The 21441-nt window shown below is 45.0% G+C and overlaps 1 protein-coding gene across 7 annotated transcripts in view; it reads right to left on the reverse strand.

Moving 5' to 3' along the window:
• LOC109408393 (trithorax group protein osa-like) overlaps positions 1-21441 on the reverse strand; it is a 630643-nt gene that overhangs the window by 17240 nt on the left and 591962 nt on the right. For 5 of the 7 annotated variants that reach the window (XM_062858564.1, XM_062858565.1, XM_029880190.2 and 2 more), the window contains 5 exons: positions 18756-18906; positions 8042-9250; positions 7798-7970; positions 558-608; positions 95-292 (listed from right to left, as the gene is read on the reverse strand). In XM_062858564.1, the coding sequence (XP_062714548.1) occupies positions 95-292; positions 558-608; positions 7798-7970; positions 8042-9250; positions 18756-18906 (1782 nt within the window). The remainder of the gene's footprint in view (positions 1-94; positions 293-557; positions 609-7797; positions 7971-8041; positions 9251-18755; positions 18907-21441) is intronic. The other 2 variants (XM_062858566.1, XM_062858563.1) reach the window with 1 other exon arrangement.

A 21441-nucleotide genomic window follows, 5' to 3' on the forward strand; every position in this document is an offset into this window, starting at 1 on the left:
TTGGACCGGCACGTCGCCATTTCGACCCCACATGAATACGGAAAAGACCCACCACCCAGCTGTTAGTACTGTTAGTCTAGATAGACAAACTCACCTTACACACCTCAAGAAAACCGCCACGCTCCTGTGTCAGGATGTACAGCTTGTACAGATCCAGGGGTGTCTTCGAGATAGTGGGACACGCCGTGATGGGCGTTCGCCGCTCCTCCATGAAGGCCAGCAACTTGTCCAACCAGGGCCTTCGCTCCGGCTTGTCATCCATGTCGTATAACTTGTTTAAGCTGTCGGATTTCTGTGAAGATTGATAACGGGGATAACGGTTGTTAAAAAATGGATTTCGCACATTGGACAAATACCAAACTGATGAAACCACACCGATGCTTTTAGTGAAATCAACAAAACTATGAAAATGAAAGTGTTACGTAGGTATCTCAGACACCTAAACAAATGCGAACTGTAATAACAAAAATGAATGTCTACACTGACTTCTACCAGTAAAAAAAAACAAAAATCAACCAAACACCGCAAAAAAAAAGCTTATCAATTTAAATATTAACCTTAGTTGATCTAAAAGGAGTCTCCGCGGGAGGAACGTGGCTGTTAAATACCTGTGGAGAGAATGAAATAGAAAAACGGTAAAAGAGCAAAAGCTTTAGTACGGGGTCTCAGATCAGGCACGGGGAGGTGAAAACAAGGCACGTAAAATCAATTTCATCGATAAAAGTAAACAGGAATTCCCTCTTAATTGTCTCACGACACACAATTTGTGTCGTTGCAATATTGCCGAAAAAAAACCTCTAAAAATACTCACTAAAGGGGGGATGGTGGAGAACTTAAAACGAGAAATGGCCAAGGGTCCCAAAACGAGGAGAAAGTCTAACAACTATTCGATAGTTTCTTATTTTAAAAGTGGCTCAACACTTGACAATTTTTAAGAAGTCGAGGGTAGTTGATACCGCTTCAGCTTGCTGGGCAGAAGTTTATAAGTTCGATCCAAGATACTCCTTTCTAGAAAATTCAAGCAACAATACTCCTGGACGTTCGCCCAACTAAACCCACTAAAAGCACCCAACATACGTGATCCCAACAAGAGAATGCGCAGCAGCATCTGTAACTCTGTTAAGTAAACATCTAACAAATCATCCCTTCCTAATCGCAAAACTATCGTAAGAAGTGCACTGCATTGCGTTTGTGAATGTCTCTTCACTCGATATCACTGATGGCGACTAATTTATAAATACCTATAACTACATAGCGACCGTGACAATGAAGTGAACATTAGTATGAAGAAAAATATAAGAAAACTGAGTTCTTCATTAGAAATCACTGCTTGCAACCAATCTTGCTATTTGATGAAAACATTCGCGAAATGATGCGATTTGCTTTCGACAACGAATACGTTTTCACCCATCCTCGCTTTATTCAATCAACCTCCCATACGAGTAGCACACGACCGGACTCAACACTGATCAGCATAGTTGACTCTTCCTTTTCGCCGTTGAGCCGTTGCGTTCTAGCCAAGCATCTCTTTTCATCGCTTCCGATGCTTTTCGACGGCTTATCGCGAAGCATCGTTGGCTGGAAGCTTTATTAGTATGGTATCGGTACATGCGAATGTTGCTTCTGTGTGCGTGTCGAGCGTTCGTGCCGTAGCTTCGCAAGCCAACCTATTCGGTATGGTTCGGCTGTTCGGGCGAGCGTGTGGTGGCACAGTCAGATGTGTGCAAAATCGTTTGTGATTTACATCATGTTCGTTTTGCCACCTCTTTGCTGCTGGTCATCGCTGATCAGTGCACAGTTCAATCGCACGCGATAAATATACAGTTGATGAGTTGTGATGAGCACTAGTGAGGTGATAATTTGCATCATTGCTTGCAACTAATGTGCAAATGTATAAAAGAAAGGACACAGACAACCAGGCTTATTCTGCGCAGCGTGTGAGGTGAGCAGAAGGTTTCGTCTCACGTGACGTGAGACGACTAATACAAATCAAATGGGATCCAGTCGACTTTTCTCACCTCAATCGACTCGTCTCACCTCACACGCCGCGCAGAATAAGCCTGAACGTCTTCAGCCAGGGGCAGTACAGACTGAACGAAACTTTACACTAGACAACGGACACAACATGCATTACGAGCACCAGTAGATACGAGTTAGAAACATTTCTTGCGAAAAGTTTCATCACTCGGAGCGGGAATCGAACCCTCACCCCTTGGCATGGTACGGCTATACGCTTGGTGACGCTAACCGCACGGCCACGAGGCTCCACATCTACCTATGACTACATGGCGACCGTGACTATGAAGTGAACATTAGTATGAAGAAAAACATGAGAAATCTGAATGTCTCTTCACTAGAAATCACTGCTCGCAACTAATGTGCAAATGTGTACCTATACATGGCGACCGTGACTATAAAGTGAACATTAGCATGAAGAAAAATATGATAAATTCGAGTGTCTTCATTAGAAATCACTGCTCGCATCTAATGTGCAAATGTATATCTATGACTACATGGCGACCGTGACATACAAGTGAACATTAGTGTGAAGAAAAACATTGAAGACAGATATGCCGTAAAGCTAGGTTTAAGAGCCGGTAAAATAAGTGGTGACTACTTTGTGGCTATCTTCCGGATAATCCGGAGATTTCCGGATAATCTGGAGAAATGGTAAATGCATTGAAAATATTTAGAAATATATTCCAACAATGTCGTTTTGTAAAACTATAAACTTAGCCCGTTAACGCCCAAAGTATCTCACAATTTGAATCTTTAAGTAAATTTGTTATCAATAATCAGATTTCATTAAAATAAACCAGATTTCATTTAAAAAAATGGGAAGTCTATGGTATAATTGAAAAAAAAAATTATGTAATTCCTGAACATCTGATAAATTTTCATATTTCAGCACAACTTTACATAACAAATTACACAATAAATTAACAAATTAACATAACGATAGTATCGTTATGTTCTGATCCGTATATATCAAAAACACTATGCTCAGAGTGTCTGTGTTCTATTCCTGGTCAGTCCAGGATCTTTTTGTAAGGGAGAATCCATAAATAACCGTCAATTTTTTTCTATTAATTTTTGACATTCTCTTGCCCCCTGTGGCATATTTTCCCATAATAAATAACTCGTTACGCTATCAAAGAATCTCTTTCTTTTCACATGGAGTAACCTTCGCCGGAATCACGGGAATATTATGTGGATAAATCCTGTCTTAGGTTGAAAACAATCCGGGAGAAATCCCAAAATAATTCTCAAGAGAAATCCTTGAAATCCAGGATGAATCTCGGCAGAAATCACTGCCGTTATCCCAGGAGCAATCTCTTGAAAAATCCTGGAGTAACCCCTGAAAACATCTCCAAATGAGTCTCTAAGAGAATTCAATGATATAATCCTGGAGGAATCTCGGCAGAAATCATTGCCGTAATCCCAGGAGCAATCTCTTGAAGAATCCTGGAGTAATCCTGAAGTAACATCTCCAAATGAGTCTCCAAGAGAATCCTGAAAGAATCCCCGAAAGAATTCCAGGAGGAATCAAGAAAGAAATGCATAAAGGACTTTCTAAATAAAACTCTGGCGGAATACCTGTAAGAATACCGGAAGGAATCATGAGAAAAATCCCTGAAGGAATCCCAGGAGGGCAAGAGTAGTCCTGGTAGGAGTTCTTGAAGAAACTGCAGGAAGAATCCATGCAGGAAACATGAAAGAAGTTCCTGAAGGAATTCAGGGAGCAATATCAAGAGCAATATCTAAAAGAATCTTATGAAGAGTCCTCCTGAAAATTCCTGGAGTAATCACTGAAGGAATCATTGAATCCCAAAAGGAATCCATGTAGAAATCCCTGGAGGGATTCGGGGAGAAATCTCTGTAAAAATCTCGGGAGGAATCCCTGCGGAAATCTCAGAGGAAATGCCGGAAGGAACCCCGAGAGATATCCATTAAAGAATCTCTGAAGAAAGCGGAAATCACTACTCACGAGCATACTTTGAAAGAATCCCTGAAAAAATAAACAAATGAATCCCAGGGGCAGTTCCGAAGAAATACTGGGATAAATAAGAAGGAATCACGAGAGAAATTTTGGAATGAATCTCTGAAAGGATTCAGGAAGAATCCCCATAGGAATTTCTAAATAAATTGTGGAACAAATTTCTGCAAAAATGCCGGGAGGAATCCTTAGAGATATAAATGAAGGGATTTCAGAAAAAAAAAACTCTGAAATACCTAGAGGAATCCCGGGAAGTACGCCCCATACAATCCCTGAAGGCATTTTGGAAAGAATCTCCGAAGGAAACCTGGGAGAAATCCATGAAGAAATCGAGAGAAAATAACTAAAGAAATCCCTAAAGGAATCCCGGGATGAATCAATGAAGGAATGTTGAGAGGAATCCCTGCTGGAATGCTGGGAAATATCCCCCAAGGAAATCCGGGAAAATTCCATAAACAAATCTTTATAAAAATCCTGGGAGGAATCAGTGAATGAATCCTGGAAGGATCTCAGGAAAAAATCAATAGAGGTATGCCAAAAAAAAAAACAAAAAGAATCCCGGAAGAAATCAATTAGGGAGTTTTGGGAGGAATTCGTAGTGGAATGCTAGAAAATATCCCTGAAGGAAGCTCGGACGAATTTCCTGAAGGAATCCCTAAAGGAATCAATGAAAGAATCGCGTGACGAGTTTCAGAAAGAATCCTGAAAGGCTGGAGAGATCCCTAGAGGAATAATGGGAAAAATATAAAATAAATCTCTGGATAAATCAATGAAGCAGTCCATGGAGGAATGGAAAATTCCCGGGAAGCCCTAAAAGAATCCCGGGAGAAATCAATGAAGAAGTCTTGGGCGGGATCTTGGATGGAGTTCCAGGAAATATCCCCGAAGAAACTTCAGAAGAACTTTCCGAATAAATCCTAGGAAGAATGCTCAAAGAAATCGCAGAAATAATTCCTTATCAAATGCTGAGAAATATCCCTGAAAGAATCCCGGGAGGAATTAATGTAGAAATTCTGACAGGAATTTCAGAAGGAACCATGAAACGAATTGATGAAGGAATCACGGCAAAAATCCCTGATGGCAGCTCGGGTGAAATGCCTAAAGAAATCTCGGCAAAAACACTACAGGAACCCCGAGAGATATCGAGGATGAAACTCCGGGAGGAATCGCTGATGGAATGCCAGGATATATCCTTGAAAAAATCCCTGAAGGAATCCCGGGATGAATCCTTAACGGAAGCTGTGTAGATATTTCTAAACAAGTCCTGGAACAAATCCAAAAAGTAATCCCGTGAGAAGTTAATGTAAAAATCCCGAAAGAAATCTCTGAAAAAGCCAGGAAAAATCCCTAAAGGAATTCCGGTAGACATCAATAAAGAAAACTCGAGAAAATTCTCGAACGAATCTTGGGAGGCAAGGGACGAAATTTCTGAAGGAATCCGATGAAAAATATCTGACGGGATTCCAGAAAAAAAAAACCTGGAGAAAAGTCCTGGAAATATTTGACAATATCCTGGAGAAATCCCTAAAATACCCAGGAGATATATCTAAAGGAAACCCGGGATAAATCAATAAATCTAGGGCGAATCTTTAAAGGAAACTAGCGAGGAGTTTCTGATGGAAATTCACAGGGATTTCCCTCGGTAGTTCAGCAAGGCTTTCTAAAGTTCTTTTTTTTAGTATTTTCGAATGTTTTTTGCAGAAGTTCGTGCAGAGAATTTCCCAGTGTTCTTCTTGGATTTTCCCGCATTTCCTCCCGAGATTTCTCTTACAGGTTTCTAAAATTCTTCCCAAGATTTCCCTAATATTTTCTCCCGGGATTACTCCCAGATTTTTTTTTTTTCAAGATGTCCCAGTTTTCTCAGGATTTCTTCCGAAGCTGCTCTCAAGATTTTTGCAAAAGTTCTTTTTAGAGTTCCTAGCAAGATTTTTAAAGTATTCCTTCCGATATTTCTCCGTTTTTTTAAGGCACGGCATTTAAAGCTTATCCCACAGTTATTTCGAGAAATACTCTTGAAAAAATACCGACAAGAACTCTGGGATCAACCATTAAACAAATCCCAGAAGGAAACTTAAAGAGTAATCCAAGGAAAATCTTAGAAGAATTACTGAATGAAATCCTGGAAACAAATATACGACATAAAGCCGGGAAAATCTATTGAATAGCTTCAATAAAATAAAAAAAAATCCCCTAAAGGAACTGCGCAAAGTCAAGTCAAGAATAAATCCTGAAAAACTCTGGGACGAATCCCGCGAAATCCCTAGAAGAATACTTGGGGGAATCCTGATAGGAACACCAAAGAGTAACGTGGAAAATTATTTTTGAGGAAACCCAAAATTAGACGTTCCACAACAACACCTTCGAAATATCCTGAGAGAAACTCCCGTAGAGATTGCGGCATAAATCTTGGGGACTTCTAAGTAAACTTCTGGGTAAACCTTCGAGAAAAATCTCAGGTGAAACTTCAAGACAAATCCCGAAAGAACTATTCCGAGCTATATTCCGAAAAAAAAACTGGCTCAGAAATTCCAGGAGAACCTCTAGAAAAAGCTTACAATTTTTTTTTTTTTGAAGAAATAGTAGGAAGAACTCCGAAAGAAATCTAGTGAGGAACTCTTGGAGCAATACGGCAAAACTTCTGGGAGAAATTACGGGAGGAGCTACTGAAGAAACCCCGCAAAAAACTTCTGAGGGAATTCTGGGACAAACTTTAGTAGAAATTCAAAGAACAACTCTTGTAGAAATTTGGGAGGAATCTCGCGAAAATCTCTGGAAAAAAATCCCGTGTAGAATTCCTGGGGCATCCTAATAGCAAGAAGGGATCGTGGAACATCAGCCAAGAGGAATATCGATTACTCTAAAGTAATATTGCGCGTCAACATCTGAGAAATATCTTGAGAGAAACTCCTGTACCGATTCCATGATAAATCTTGGAAGAATTCTCTCGAAAACCCAGTAGAAACTCCGAGAAAATCTCGAGAGCGACTCTAGGGTCAATAGCGGTAATATCTCTGGAAGAAGTCCTGGAATCTGTGTGAAAAACTCCTGGAGAAATCTGTCAAAATACAGAAATCCTGAAAATATGTAGACCTAGGGTCTTAATGAGCTTAGTTGAACCATTGGCAGTTTTGGGGCCCTTGATGTTTTGCGGAATGGTAGGTAAAGAGGCTAAACTGAAACAAATAGTGTTTGAACCATACCAAATAAATCAATTGCTTCTGGGACTGGGAGATGGAGAATCAATAATAAATCGGACTGCAAGAAACAAAATGCGAATCAACAATATAGACATTTGGTCTTTAAAACAAAACAAAAAAAAAACTCATCGGGGCTATGCGTCCCCGGGTGGAGGGACGACAAATCTAGAGTAGGAGAGAAAGAGATTGAGAAAGGTGAGAAGAGATTGTATCTACATTTCTACGACTGGCAACCGACGGCGGTCGGCGCGTCATCAGCATCGTCGTCGCTTGATCGACGTGCGACGACAGCGCGGACGTGGGCGGCGTAGTATAGGAGGAGTAGGAGTACCAGTACGCGGCCACAAGGGCTGCCGCTGCCGCTGCCGACGCCGACGCCGATGCCGCGGAGGACGACGCGGACGGCATCATCAGCGGCGACGCAACAGCAGCCGGGGGAGAACGCGAGGTACGGTACGGGTATGACGAAGATCGATGCGGTGGCTGCGACGGTTGCGAAAACCTTCGAGAAGAACTACTAGGACTAGGTTTGCTGCCGACGGTGCTGCTGCTACGACTGTTGCTGACCCCTGGTGGTCTGGCGCTGGCCGTTACTATACTCACTGGACTAGCTGGCGTCCGGGGCCAGGATGTGGGCGAGTTCATCTCGAAGTCTTCGTGCTGGTTGTGCGGTCCGGGCGATGCGGTCGTCGGCGTACTAGTCAGGTGACTTTGGTTGTAGAGGTCGCCGCCCTTCCGCGATTTCGGCGTCGAGCACTGCGGATCTTCACCGGAAGCTGGGACGGAAGAAATGAGAGAAAATAAATTACAATCCTTACAATTCCCCCTTCAGCGCTATGATACTCACCTACTGAGGTATTGGATAAGGTACTCTGCTGACTGGCTTCATCGAGAGGAGCGCCATCAGGTCCCGTTGTAACGAGTGAGGTAACTGGATGTGGCAGCCCGCCGTTGTCCTGACCGAGTGGGCCCGATTCCGGATGGGGTGGCTGTGGTGGTAGCGACCCGTCCGGATGACTGTTGGGTCCGGTCTGTGGCGGTGTGTGCTGCTGCGGTGGACCTCCGGGTAGTCCCGGCGGTCCCTGCTGGTTCGGAGGAGTACCCGATGGCGGTCCCATGCTCATTGGTGGGCCCATGTGGTGTGGTGGGCCCATCGGCGGGTGCATGCCGGGGCCGTTACCGTAGCCCTGGGGCGGTGTAGGACTAGGGGCACCGCCATAGCCGCCTTTGTGTTGTAGATGTTGCTTAAGATAGTTCAGAGGCCGCGGGGATCCGCTTTGCGGAGGTCCTCCCGTCGGCGGTCCCTGTTGGGACTGTGCTTGATTCGGTTGCGGCGATGGAGGGACACCGGATGGGGGCATGCCCTTTCCGGGTTGCTGCTGGTGATTGTTTACGTGGCTGCCGGGACCCTGTGGTCCAGGACCTGGTGGACCCCAGCCTTGCTGGTACGGTTGATGTGGAGGATATTGAGAGTGCGGTGGTGGTCCACCGACATGGTTTGGCATTCGATGACCGGGATAGCCACCGGGGCCACCGGCTACGCTGTTCGGTGGTGGACCGGGTGGTGGTGGTTGTCCCGGTTGGCCACCTGGTGGTGATGGGCCATAGCCTCCCGGGTACTGCGGCCGGGGTGAGTAACTTCCTTGCGAATGTGAATACTGCTGCGATTGAGGATTGTGTGGTGGATATGGGGACATTTGCTGTGGACCAGGCATTCCTGCACCTGGCCCACCGGGACTTGGTCCCATCTTGTAGCCGCCATGCATGTGGGGCGGATGTGGCGGTTGCGTCTGATATCCTTGCGCTGCCATTCCGGCTTGCGGTGGCAGTGGACCCTGTTGCTGTTGTTGTTGCTGCTGCTGGGGGCCTCCAGCTGACGAAGCTGAAGGTGGACGATTCGGCGATGCTACCCTCGAATGATCGGGTGGCTGCTGCTGTAGCGATTGATTACCGTGGCCTAGATTACTACTACTACTACCTAGTTGATTCTGTGCTTGATTTGGAACTTGGGAGTGACTACTGGAGGGGCGCGGCGGCATCGGTAAACTTTGCTGACCTGCGGAAGGAGAAGAGAACAATAGAAATGCGTTAGAAAATGATCGGGCAATAGGGCTGTAGAAATACATTTGATGATGATAGATGCAGGAACCAGTTGGTGAGCTCATTCCATTTGTTTTAAGAACATTTCTACGGCAATACCATCAACTTTCGTAAACTAGACGTTTCGAAATCGTTCTGATAAGTGAATTTCATGGTCAATGTCGCTAATCGTCGTCAATCACGAGATGTCAATTACGAGTTCGTCTGTCATACCTATGCTATTCCCCGTGGACAAGAAACAAGTTGGTAAGATGATCATCGGTGATTTAAAATGCCAAGGTCGTCGTCTTCACTGCCAAGTTGCAGACACAACAAAAGGCGATAGATATAGGTCAATGTCACGGAAACCGTACAGTTCGTGTACATACGGAATGGTACATATAGGTGAATGTATATATACCCGGGGAGAGAGACACAGCCCCCGAATAGGGCGAAAGAAGTTCTTCATGGGGAGAATGGGGTGTGGGTAAGCAGCAGCATATACAAAAGTTTACCGGCGCAAGGAGGCAAGGGCTATTCATAAAATAAACATAAAAAATCTCAAACCCCTTCCCCGTGGACCCGGAGCTGTGTGTGTGTGCATTTTCCCACAGCGAACGACGGCGACGGCGGTTGCGGGGTTTGTAGACGACGACGACGACGACGACGACGACGACGACGTCAACGCCGTTGCTGGCTGGCGATAGCAATGTGGCATTATTTCATGAATGGAAACGAGAGCTTCTCCGGCTGCTGCTGATGCTTTTCAACATCTTCATTGCCTTCCTCCACCTCACGGCCTCACATTCCTCCAAATGGTTACCCAACGTACCTGCACCATTCTTTCACTCTCTTTTTCGGAATGGTGGTGATGGTGATTGTGCAGTATAGTGAGTAGACCCTTTTCCACGTGCTCTTACGGTCTGTTGCGCTTTTCATCCCAAATCTGTCTCGCCTTCCGCCGGCCTCGGTTGTGTATATCGAGCAGACTCCGAGCATGGAGAGCAGAATTGCATGTTGTCTTCTGGATGTATCGAGTGGAAGCTTACGCACATTTCCGATTTCATTCCAAGGCTGGTATAACTGCTCCTATGAGCATTATCGGTTTTACACATAAATATAAGTTTGGGAGGCATATGTCTTCCAGTAGGGGTCCATATAGTCGCAGCGGTAAGTACGCTGGTTTCAGCAAGGCCATGCTGAGAGTGACAGACTCCTGAAGAATTCGTCGATGTTGCTCGACGCAAAACATTGAACCCGGTTGTATCGATCTCAGCAGAGCCTGGAGGAAACACTACGCCCACTTCCAGTTGTGGTGCTCACGATGAACAACCTTGAACTTTATCGCAATTGAATGAAACCCCTCACCTTCCCCTGCTCCCATCGCACCTGTTTCCTCAACTGAGGTTACCCAAAATTCACATCCACATTATCGCACCCAAACCGGTAAAAGATAACAAATAATAGCGTACCAATGGCCAGACCAAAGCGAACACCGACCGACCGTCATCGCCATTATCTGTACCTGTGCACTTGCAGCAACAGAACATCGTAGGAAGAGATCCGTTATCTCCCCAGCTGTACGCTACGTGCGTGCAGTGTGCTTCCGAAATACCCACAATCCACATGTAGTATACATCCGGACCGGACCGATGGTGCCGAAGGGCGGAGGAGAAAGCACTTTTGTGCTTCTGCCTACTCGATTATGCATCATCCACGCGTTCCGACCGGGCCACGCCGCGCCGTCCCCGTGTAGCCCCAAGATCTGCTGCGATGCGAGACACCACCACCATCCACCAGAGATAACGTTCGGCCTTGAGCCGGTGAACTATAGCCGGGCAGGGTTTACCATACGACTCGGATTCGGACAGATGCGGCGCGAGAGATGGAGAGGCACACCGGTCGGTCGTTCGTTTCGGTTGGACGTAGCGCAGTGCGTCGTCTAGTCACCAGCCTAGACTAAAACGTTCCCACTCCACACTTTCACCCGTCCCCGGCGCGGCCCGGATCATCGAGTCCGTCAGTAGGTCAAACTCCGTCCCCCCGTTTGCATTCAGCCAGCATTTCGTGTTTCGTTCGTTCGGTTGTTGTCGAAGCGGACGATGATGGCGATACCTCTCTAGAGTCTAGCTAGAGTCTGTAGAATAACACAAATGCTCCGTCCCACCCTTGCTAGAGAGCTGAAGTCGTCCGGCGCGGCCGAATGACTATAATGGCTTGTGCCCCGGCCCGGTACGTATATGCATGAACTCGTGTTTAATCTATTTAAATATTTTCACTTTCATTAGCAGCAGCGTGGAGGTGCCTAGTTTCGAAGAGTCTCGCCTCGGTCGGTGGTCGGTCGTCGTGGTTTGGTATTGCCATTCCGTTTCTCCTCTAAATAATGTTGTTCAATATTCGTATACGACCTGTCTGGCTTGGTGGCTTGCCTGACTGCCTGCTGTTTCCGATGTTGACTTTCCTCCACCGCCGAGTTGGATCGAGGGGTAGTATGTAGTATGAGAGAGGAGGCAGGTCGATTTAAATTGAGGGTATCTGCTCTGCTTTAGAATGTGCTCACCAGCTACCTACGACTACGAACGAACGGTATGCACATAATGATGCCGGTTTGTTGTTACTCAATCGTTTTATCACGATTCTGTCCATTAGCTGACGCTGTGTTTCCCAAAGTATGCGATTGTTGTTTTGAACAGTGCACTCACATGGATTGAACTGGCTTTTTCCGGATGCAGAAAGAAAGTACAGATGAGGAAATCTGGTGATGACGGTACACTTTACCTGTTTTGATTATCGGCAACGCAGTCTTTACACTTGATTCTTCCGCTATAATCGCAACGAATCTACTATCCAATTAGGTCTTAGTATGGAGAAGTATTGATTGCTCCACAATCACTGATCGACTGGAACTTCTTGCATGGGAGCACAGTTGACGAGCTGATGTTTAACTTCTATCATATTGTACAAGCGAGGAGCTAGAGAACCGTGCTGCAGATATTCCAGCAGGTGGAAGCGTAGAAGATCAATGGAGCGCCATCAAGAACGCCTTCATTGTCACCGGCGAGAATAATTTGGGTGATCTACGCACCCGGAGAAAGCAATGGTTCCGAGATGATACCTGGAGGAAGATAGAAGAGCGAAGAAACGCCAAAGCAGCGATAGAGCGAGCGAAAATACGAGGAGCCAAAGCCAACGTTGTAGCCCGTCAGCGCTATTCGGCTCTCGAGAAGAAGTGAAACGCTCATGTATTGCCTATGATCGCATAATTGTCCCATATGAATAGGAAACCCAGCAAATATGGGACTGGTATGCGATCATGGGCAGTGTAGACGGGACAAAATAACGTGGATGGTCTCCCTAGCCGACGAAGGCGAGAAAGCCGCATACACCGGCGACATCCGTCTCTTTTATGATGTTTCACATCGCCTTAGTGGGACCAAGATGAATGCTACGATGTCCGTGTCTTTCATGGACTGCCTGACCCGGCTGACCAGTTGAAACGCTGGTTCGAGCACTTTGGAAACCTTTTTCAAGTGTCGGCCACGCCATCAACACCTCAGCATGATCCGCCAAGGGTGTCAACGCATTACCCGTGTCAACACCGAAGCTCCATCAGTGCAGGAGATAGAAACAGCCATCCGTAGCATGAAATCGAACAGGGCCCCAGGGGTCGATCGCATATCAGCTGAGATGCTCAACACCGAAGCTCCATCAGTGCAGGAGATAGAAACAGCCATCCGTAGCATGAAATCGAACAGGGCCCCAGGGGTCGATCGCATATCAGCTGAGATGCTCAAAGCTGACCCCGTAGTATCCGCACAACTACTGCATCAATTATTCTGCAACATATGGGAAACCGCGGCATTTCCGACCGACTGAATGCAAGGCGTAGTAAAGTAAAGGTACCCAAAAAGGGTGACCTGACTGTATGCGATAATTGGCGTTACTGTGTATCGTTCTCAAAGTCCTCTGCAAAGTGATCCTTAACCGGATACAGGAGAAGATTGACGCAACTCTCCGAAGGCAGTAAGCAGGGTTCCTTTCCGGACGATCCTGTGTGGACCATATTGTCACGCTCCGTATAATTCTGGAGTAAATCAATGAATTCCAAGAATCTTTCTAGATGTTGTTTATTGATTACGAAAAAGCTTTCGATCGTCTCAATCACGGAAACATGTGGGAAGCCCTCAGGCGCAAGGGTCTCCCTGAAAAAAAAAATCATCGGCCTCTTTGAAGCACAGTACAGGTCATTTTCGTGCAGAGTACTGCACAACGGTGTTTTGTCCGATCCCATCCGGGTCGTTGCTGGAGTGAGGCAATGATGTGTACTATCACCGATACTGTTCCTCATCGTAATCGACGAGATCCTAGTAGGTGCGATTGACCGTGAACCAAATCGTGGATTGCTGTGGCAACCCATTGCCATTGAGCACCTAACTGACTTCGAACTGGCTGATGACGTTGCTCTCCTAGCTCAACGGCGCTCTGATATGGATGATCTTGCCAATCGCTCCTCAGCGGCAGGTTTTACCAAAAGCGTCAACAAGACCGAATCGTTGGAACACGGTCAATCCTTCCAGCTTTACGGTAGCTGGATAATCAGTGAAGAATGTTGAAACCTTCCAATATCTTGGCGGCCGATGGCGACACCAAGATCGGCGACCAAAGGTGCACGGATCAAGAAGGCGAGGGCTGCTTTTACGAGTTTAAGAAATCTATTAAAACAACAACCAGATTAGTCGAAGCATCAAAATCCGAATTTTCAACTCGAACGTGAAATCTGTGCTGCTATAAGCCAGTGAAACCTTGTGTGTATCAGTGGTGAACACTCAACGGCTGCAGGTTTTCATCAATAGATGCCTGCGGTATATAATTCGTGCATGGTGGCCTCAACATTCGAACTCCAACGTGTAGCTCCATCGTCGATGTCATCAAAAGCCGACAGTGACAGAAATTCGGGAGCGAAAGTGGAGGTGGATCGGCCACTCTCTACGCAGGGACGGAAACGAATATCCCGCAATATCCCGCACAAGGCACGGAGTCAATATTTTTACTCGAAGTCCGACGACGACAGATTCCAGCTTCGACAACTAAAGTTTGCATAAAGCGATCTAATACTCAAACTGCAACGTAAAACAGAATCCAGTGGGTTTCTGGGACTTAGACAGACGTCTACGATCGGGTGCTGGGATCTCGAACGATGTTCGGTACCAGAATAATACTGCCAGTACGGATGTCGAAGCTGCAAAACTGTTCACATTTTTTTTTCGGAACCGTGTATTCCAGAGCTTTACATGTACCACGAGCTGACAGATTTCAATGAGTACCGTCCGACGATATTCGTATGCCGACCATCCAGTTTACACTACTGCACTACTCCATAAAATGCTGTACAATGCTGCGTCACGAGTTCATTTCCAAATTTCAGCACGGATTCGTGAAAAGCCGATCAACGATATTGAACGTTACGACTATTTCACGGGCATTCGAGTTGAAGCATCTCCTAGCTTAATATACCTATGTTGACTTCGGTAAAGCATTCGACACGGTATTCTGGCCGTTGAAGAAATTGTCTGTATTCGTATCTTTCGGACAGAGAAGCGTATGTAACCGTTAAATCGGCTTGCCCCGGGTCCTTTGAAATCTCTTCAGATGTACCAGCAGTGTGCACGGACCTGTGATTGTCATCATCTTCGTAAACGAACGATCTATGCTTGCGACTCTCTTCGATCAAGTTATCGTTTGCAGACGACTTGAAATTCTATCGGATTATCTCATCCGTTGTGGATTGTATAGCCTTACAACTAGCGTGCGTATTAACAGCAACAATTGCAAACCAATCTCTTTTGCCATATGTAGTACACCCCAAACACATCAGTGCTACATCAGAACGATACCGCCAGAGCGTGTCCAGTATGTGAGTTCGGCGTTACAATAAACTCAAAACTCCGATTCAACGAGCACATATCCTCCGGTATTTGCAAAGCTTGGTCGGCACTTAATCGCAGAAACGTCTCTTCTATATGTTTCACGAGTACGCACTTGAAACACTCTTCTGCGTCTTATTACAGAAGTGGTTTCTGGGGTTTGCATTTTGTAATTTTCCCTGGAAAGATCCTGGAAATCTGCATACCATAGGCAGGTTACCCTCAAAGTATCATATCAGTAGTCGCTCATGTCCATGCCCATGAAGTTTACCTGCAAAAACGTAATCTCCTTATAACGGATATTTAAAATATGCATACCGAATAACATTTGTACGGAGATTACGGCACATAAACATCAGATTTATGACAGTGAGCGGCTACTGGTACACTGACGGCCTAATACCTATATATGTCATTTGTCGGCTTTGATTTATATCCTAATGAATCAGCATTTGGTAGTACATTCAGTTGTGGTGATTCTGGAGTCGTCTAACTATACTGTAGGTTCAGGATTTTCTTAAATTACAGCTCGTTCAGGGACCTCCGGATAGAATTAGGGACATCTCCGGCCGCGGAAAAGACAACCGTAACTATAAGGACGTCCTCCAAGTGTCACATCTGCTTGAACTCCTCTTACCGGAGAACGTTAATAGGATATTATGATGCAATGGTACAGCGAAGTATTATTCGCCTCATTATTTTGTAGTAAACCGCAATATCGGGTCGGTTGACACGAATGAGCTTCAGGACGTAATGATCAGTACAGCTTTATGAAACTATTTTCCAGAACCGGGTACAAATCTGTCGATTAAGTTGTGCTTTATAGCAAGGGTGTTACTGTGGAACTTTTCCCACTGAATGTACTTTCTTCTATCAATTAAAACTGGCTACTCAGTCTTGAAGTAACAAACGATGTTTATTACTTGCCCAACGTTTCGACACGGAGTTAGTGTCTTCTTCATGGGGAAAACTAATTTGGTCGTTTTTGGTCTTATGTTTTGTCTAACTGTAACTGTCCTGTTTTTGTTCGGTGGTAAATGACTTAGCCGGCTTGCTATAACTTCTAGCGGAGCAATAGAGTTAGGCCAAAAACGACCGAATTAGTTTCCCCCTGAAGAAGACACTTACCCCGTGTCGAAACGTTGGGCAAATAATAAACATCGTTTGTTAATTCAAGACTGAATATCCGGTTTCAATTGATAGTTGAAATCATACAGTCGGGCGTCCAGCAGTCTACGTCTTCGTGCAATGTGTACCACCGATAACTTTTCCTCGCAAATACGCGGTCGTGAATGGCTATCATGATACCTTCTGTTTTTTGAGAAGGGATCACCTCATACCAGCCAAGTATTCAACGCCATTTGGTCTTATCAATGTGCTTGAGCGCCAGTTGATGGAGGTGCGTCCCTGACAACTCCTTCTGCTTCCACGTTACGATCACCTAGTTGATGATCGTTATGTGGCAGTTCAGCTCACAGTCTTCCTGCGTCAGTTTCACATACAGTGCGGTTCATTTCGTGACAAATCTGACTTTTAACGGAATATGCCCGGAGCTGCTGAATCTGAGAGATACATAGGGCCTAGATATCTATAACAACTCTTCCTCCTACTGCGCGTGACAGGGTGACTTTCTCGATGGACGATATTGGGTGGCGTAATCGGTATTTGATGAACGCCATCCAATCATACTGCTTGTAACGCCTCGAGGTCAGTATTGGTCCACTTTACCATCTCAAAGTTGTAGGTACAGCAAGCGTATTGATCGCCTTCACATGGTTGCCGACTGACAGAAAGCTCCTCAGAACACAGTTGACACGCTGGAAGAACTTGTCCTGCGGCGTCTTCTTGACCGTTGTGTGACGAAAAACTCAAAGCTGTAGGAATCCGAGATATTTGTACGCGTCACCTTCATCCATATTCTGAATCTCTTTCATGTTCGTTGACGCGGAAACAGCTGGCATGCCATTCACTACTTGACCCAGGCGAGGATGGATTGAGCGACATTAGTCAACTCGAAACTCCATCCGGATGTCATTGCTGAATATTGTCACAAGCTACAACAGTTGATGTAGCCTCTGTACTGATTCCGTAAACAATTTCAGGTCGTTCATATTGAAGGTATGATTATTTATTGCACGCCTTTTGTCATTTTTCAATAAATAGCCCAAGTTAAGCGTTAAGTGTTCTACTGAGGGAAACTGAAAGTGTCGCTTTGCAATATCCTCCTTTTTATTCTGAGAGTTCTGAACAGCAACACAGCAGCGATTCCGTCGGTAATTTGTAGCGACGTGTTCTACATCACCTCCACGTGACGTATTAGCCTGATGACGTTCACGTCTACTTTGTACAACAGCAGTGCCTTGAGAAGGTATGAGTGCGGTACCGAATGTACGGCTTCTTGTAGTCGATGTAAGCCTTGCTCAGATTCATCTGCATACCGGTGACTTGACCCATAATGAAAGCATCTATGATGACCTGATCAACCGTGTTTTTGCGTCACCCTTCTTGTTCTTCGCTCATCACGTTGTTGGCATCGCAGTGGTCTTGTCTTGTCTTGTCTTGGTCTTCTTCGCTACTGTCGTTGGCAGTACTTTGTACAGACTTGAGAACCATGTTATTGGTTGGTCTAAACTTTGCTGGATCATCGGCTTGGGACCTTCCAGAGCGATGTTGAAAAATAGGCATTAGAATCTGTCAATTTGTCGTGAGATTCAAGTAAGTTTTGCACATCGGCCATCATTGACTTGATCACTCTGGTAAGCTTCACAGGAAACCGTTCTCGTTCATGATTTTCCAGACCTCTGTGTGGTCGATACTGTCGTATGCCGCCTTGAAATTGATGAACAGATGATACTTCGAGACCTGGTATGCGCGGTGTTTCCGGAAGATTTGCGGTACGGTGAAGATCCGGAATGTTGTCCTCCAAAATCTTTCTACACTCTTCGTCGAACCAATCGTTCCTTCAGCTCTGTCCCATGTACCCGACGTGACGCTGCTTTCGGCTACGTCATTGATAGCTGCTTTAGCTATACTCCACCAGTCCTCTAGAGAGGCCTCATTGAGCTCGTCCTCGTCCAGCAACACTACTTCGAGATTCTGTTCGTATGCTAAGGTGAAATCTGGTTGTGTCAGTCGCCCTAGGACGTAGTGAGGCAACCGTCGGTACCGTATATTGTCGATTTGGAATTCCGTCTGCTGTGGCGATCTCCTGTGTAACGATAGGGGGGCTGTGTTTAAAGAAGCTGCTACAAACGGCCATGTTCTTGGGGGTGTCCAAATTGATTATTCGAAGGTCGTTTTTGTTCGCCAGCTGGTTGGCGCTGAACTTTCCAGTCATCAGTCTGAATTCCTCCTCCTTGCCTACCTGAGCGTTTAGGTCGCCTATGATGATTTTGATCAATATGTCCAGACATTTGTTAAAAGTTCATTTGTCTAATAAGTTATCTGCGAGGTGTATAATTCCCACTTTATTACGTGTATAGGAGCTCATGATCATGTTCTGACATAATTAATGATTTCATGATAATAGCTGACTAGGAAAAACAATCGCAAACTTACCGACTGCCGGCGACATAGATCGGGACCCGGATGAACCTGTCGGCGACGGACTAGGCCTCATGCCCTGGGAATTGGGCGTACCGGGAGCAGCAGAAGCACCACCTGTTGCACCGCCACTCGAGCTGTCATTACTGTTCTGGCCCGTCGAATCCTGCAAGCACAAAGAGAAAAAAATAAAACCGAAATTAATATTTTCCGCAATTCATTTTTATCATTATCGATTTGAAGTTGTTGAATGAGACAGGGACGGGGTGTTTGCTTCGAAACAGTGCAGTGGGTAGCTGGGAGCAGCTGGGTACACCACGCCACGGCGTGTCCTCATAATTAATATCCATGGCGCCTCCGGGCATTTCGAAACACCCCATCCCATCCTCTCCTTTGTGTCGGGGTCGGCAACTGATTATTGTCGCTTCGGAACGGCTTTTGCACGAGATGGGATTGGCATTGGATTGCGTAACGGCGATGTTGGCCGGGACCAGCAATATGCAATATGCTCGTACATCTCGCTGACACCGCGATACCGCGCTTATTGTTTCAATAAAAATTTCATATTTATTTATTTTATTGCATTTGCACATGGCTACATAAATGAAGGTCTTTGTTTTGTCCCACGTCCCGCTCGCTCGGACGTCATTTTCAAAAATTTATTTTATACTTCTGGGCCCCACCGACGCAACGCGACGGACGGCCGGGACGAACAAACAACGCTGAAACCAAACATGGCACCGTTATTGACGGACGAGTGAGAGCAGTGCAGCAGCCGAGCGTACGGGTTGAGTGCGTGCGGTGCTTTTTCATCGTTTTGACGATGAGAGTTGTGCGAAAGAATGATGGACTTTTTTATTGGTGGACAAAAGTCATCGGGATGAGTGCATGCTGAACAGAATTTGACAAAAGTTTGACGAAAACTTCGCATAGAATAGGTAGTTAATTGGACATGACTTATACCAGTAAAAAGTTGTTGAATGACGAGCCCGGCAGATGAATCAGAACGTCAACCGTAGTCGTTGCTCAGTAGCTAGTGTTTCAAACAACGTAAATTAACAATTGATTAATACTCATTAACATCCCATCAATTTTCTTTTAACGAATCGTGCCAATCTAAGCCGATGTGGCTGCTGGCAGGCAAAACTTAAATTCTACCTATCATCGAACTAAAAATTTCGAAAATACGCATGATTTAGGCATGAAGATAACATGTCAGCAATCGAATTTGACTTTATATCTGAACAACTTGCAACAAATAATTGATACAATGTTAAATTTCCGTAGTGTATGCGCACATAAGGGCGATGGGGTTTCTTAGTGCCAGAATTATGCGAGATGTAACTAAACCTTCAAACACTGAACTTCAACTAATAACTAACAACTGATTTATTGGCTTAATTTCACTTCATAATATTTTACAATCTGTAGCCGTTCACGGAATAATGATGCACGGACGGTTGGTATGTAAATCTTGACCTTTGATACTGTTCTCAAACTAATTACTGTGCATCTTATATATGCTTTAAGGATTGTTGTAGAAGAAGGCTATTCAATTTAGAGGATAATGGTTTCTGAGTTATTTGTACAGTAATGATGCAGTATATAATACAAAGTGTGAGTAAAAACATCGCAATCCATGACCACAATACAGAATGCACTTTGACGACAGTAGATTCTTGCTAATCCGTTAATAATGAATGAAATATGCGTAAACACGTAGAGCGAATCTTTCGTAATGTTTCCGACCTGCTTAGGTAGTTTTTGATTATTGAGTTCTAAGTAGCTCTTCTTTCATGTAACTTTATTTCCGCTCACTCTGCCTATCTCTCTGGAGGCGATTCGATCAATCAAACCGATGAAGCATCCAATGCATGCTTGGGTTCCTTCACATTGCTCGATTTCGGGCAACGAGAAAACGGACACTACCTAAGGTGGGTGATATTTACCAGCATCAAATCATCTTCGACGATTTTTTTTTGCTGCAGATGGCCTTAAAATATTGATTAATTGTCACTCGAATTCTGTTTTCGTCTATTCCATGTCTATTTCGGGCACAACCTGAATTTAATTCCCAGCACACCTTCTACGTGACACTATAGTACATAGGATAATCAAAAAAAAAATTTGACCGTAGGTGTTTATTTGAAAAGTCGGTAAAAATCTTCGCAATCCAGATCGAATCATACGTTCAAAGTACTTTTGAGCAGACAGCTTCTAAATTGAGGTGTATGTAGCGTTGAAATAACGAACAAAATATCTCAATTAACAGTTTTGCCCACCAGATCATAAAACGCCATCACAGTGCAACGAAGAAATTTATCTCTGTGGATGTGAAATACGATGTTTCGTATGCGTGGATGTTCTACGCATACCTACATTTGATTGCACCCTCCCTAGACGAAGACAACTTGTTGTTTACATTTTACCGAGGGGAAAAATGATCTATTTGTTTAATTGAACAGATTTTGCTGCGTTCTGCAGCAGTGAAACCCAACTTTGAAGTGCCACAGAGCGCTTTAAGGGATGTGAATTAATGGGTGGCTCTGCCAGTGCCTAAAAAAATCAGCCGAATGATGTTCAATCAGTGCGAAAACGCACACAAATAAACGAATACAGTCTCCCACCAACATGACACAGAGAATGAACATGACAATGAGAAAGCAAGACAATGAGAGCGACGCCTCGTAGTGTAATCAAC

This window comes from Aedes albopictus, chromosome 3, assembly GCF_035046485.1.
Source record: "Aedes albopictus strain Foshan chromosome 3, AalbF5, whole genome shotgun sequence".
NCBI classification, from domain to species: Eukaryota; Metazoa; Arthropoda; class Insecta; order Diptera; family Culicidae; genus Aedes; species Aedes albopictus.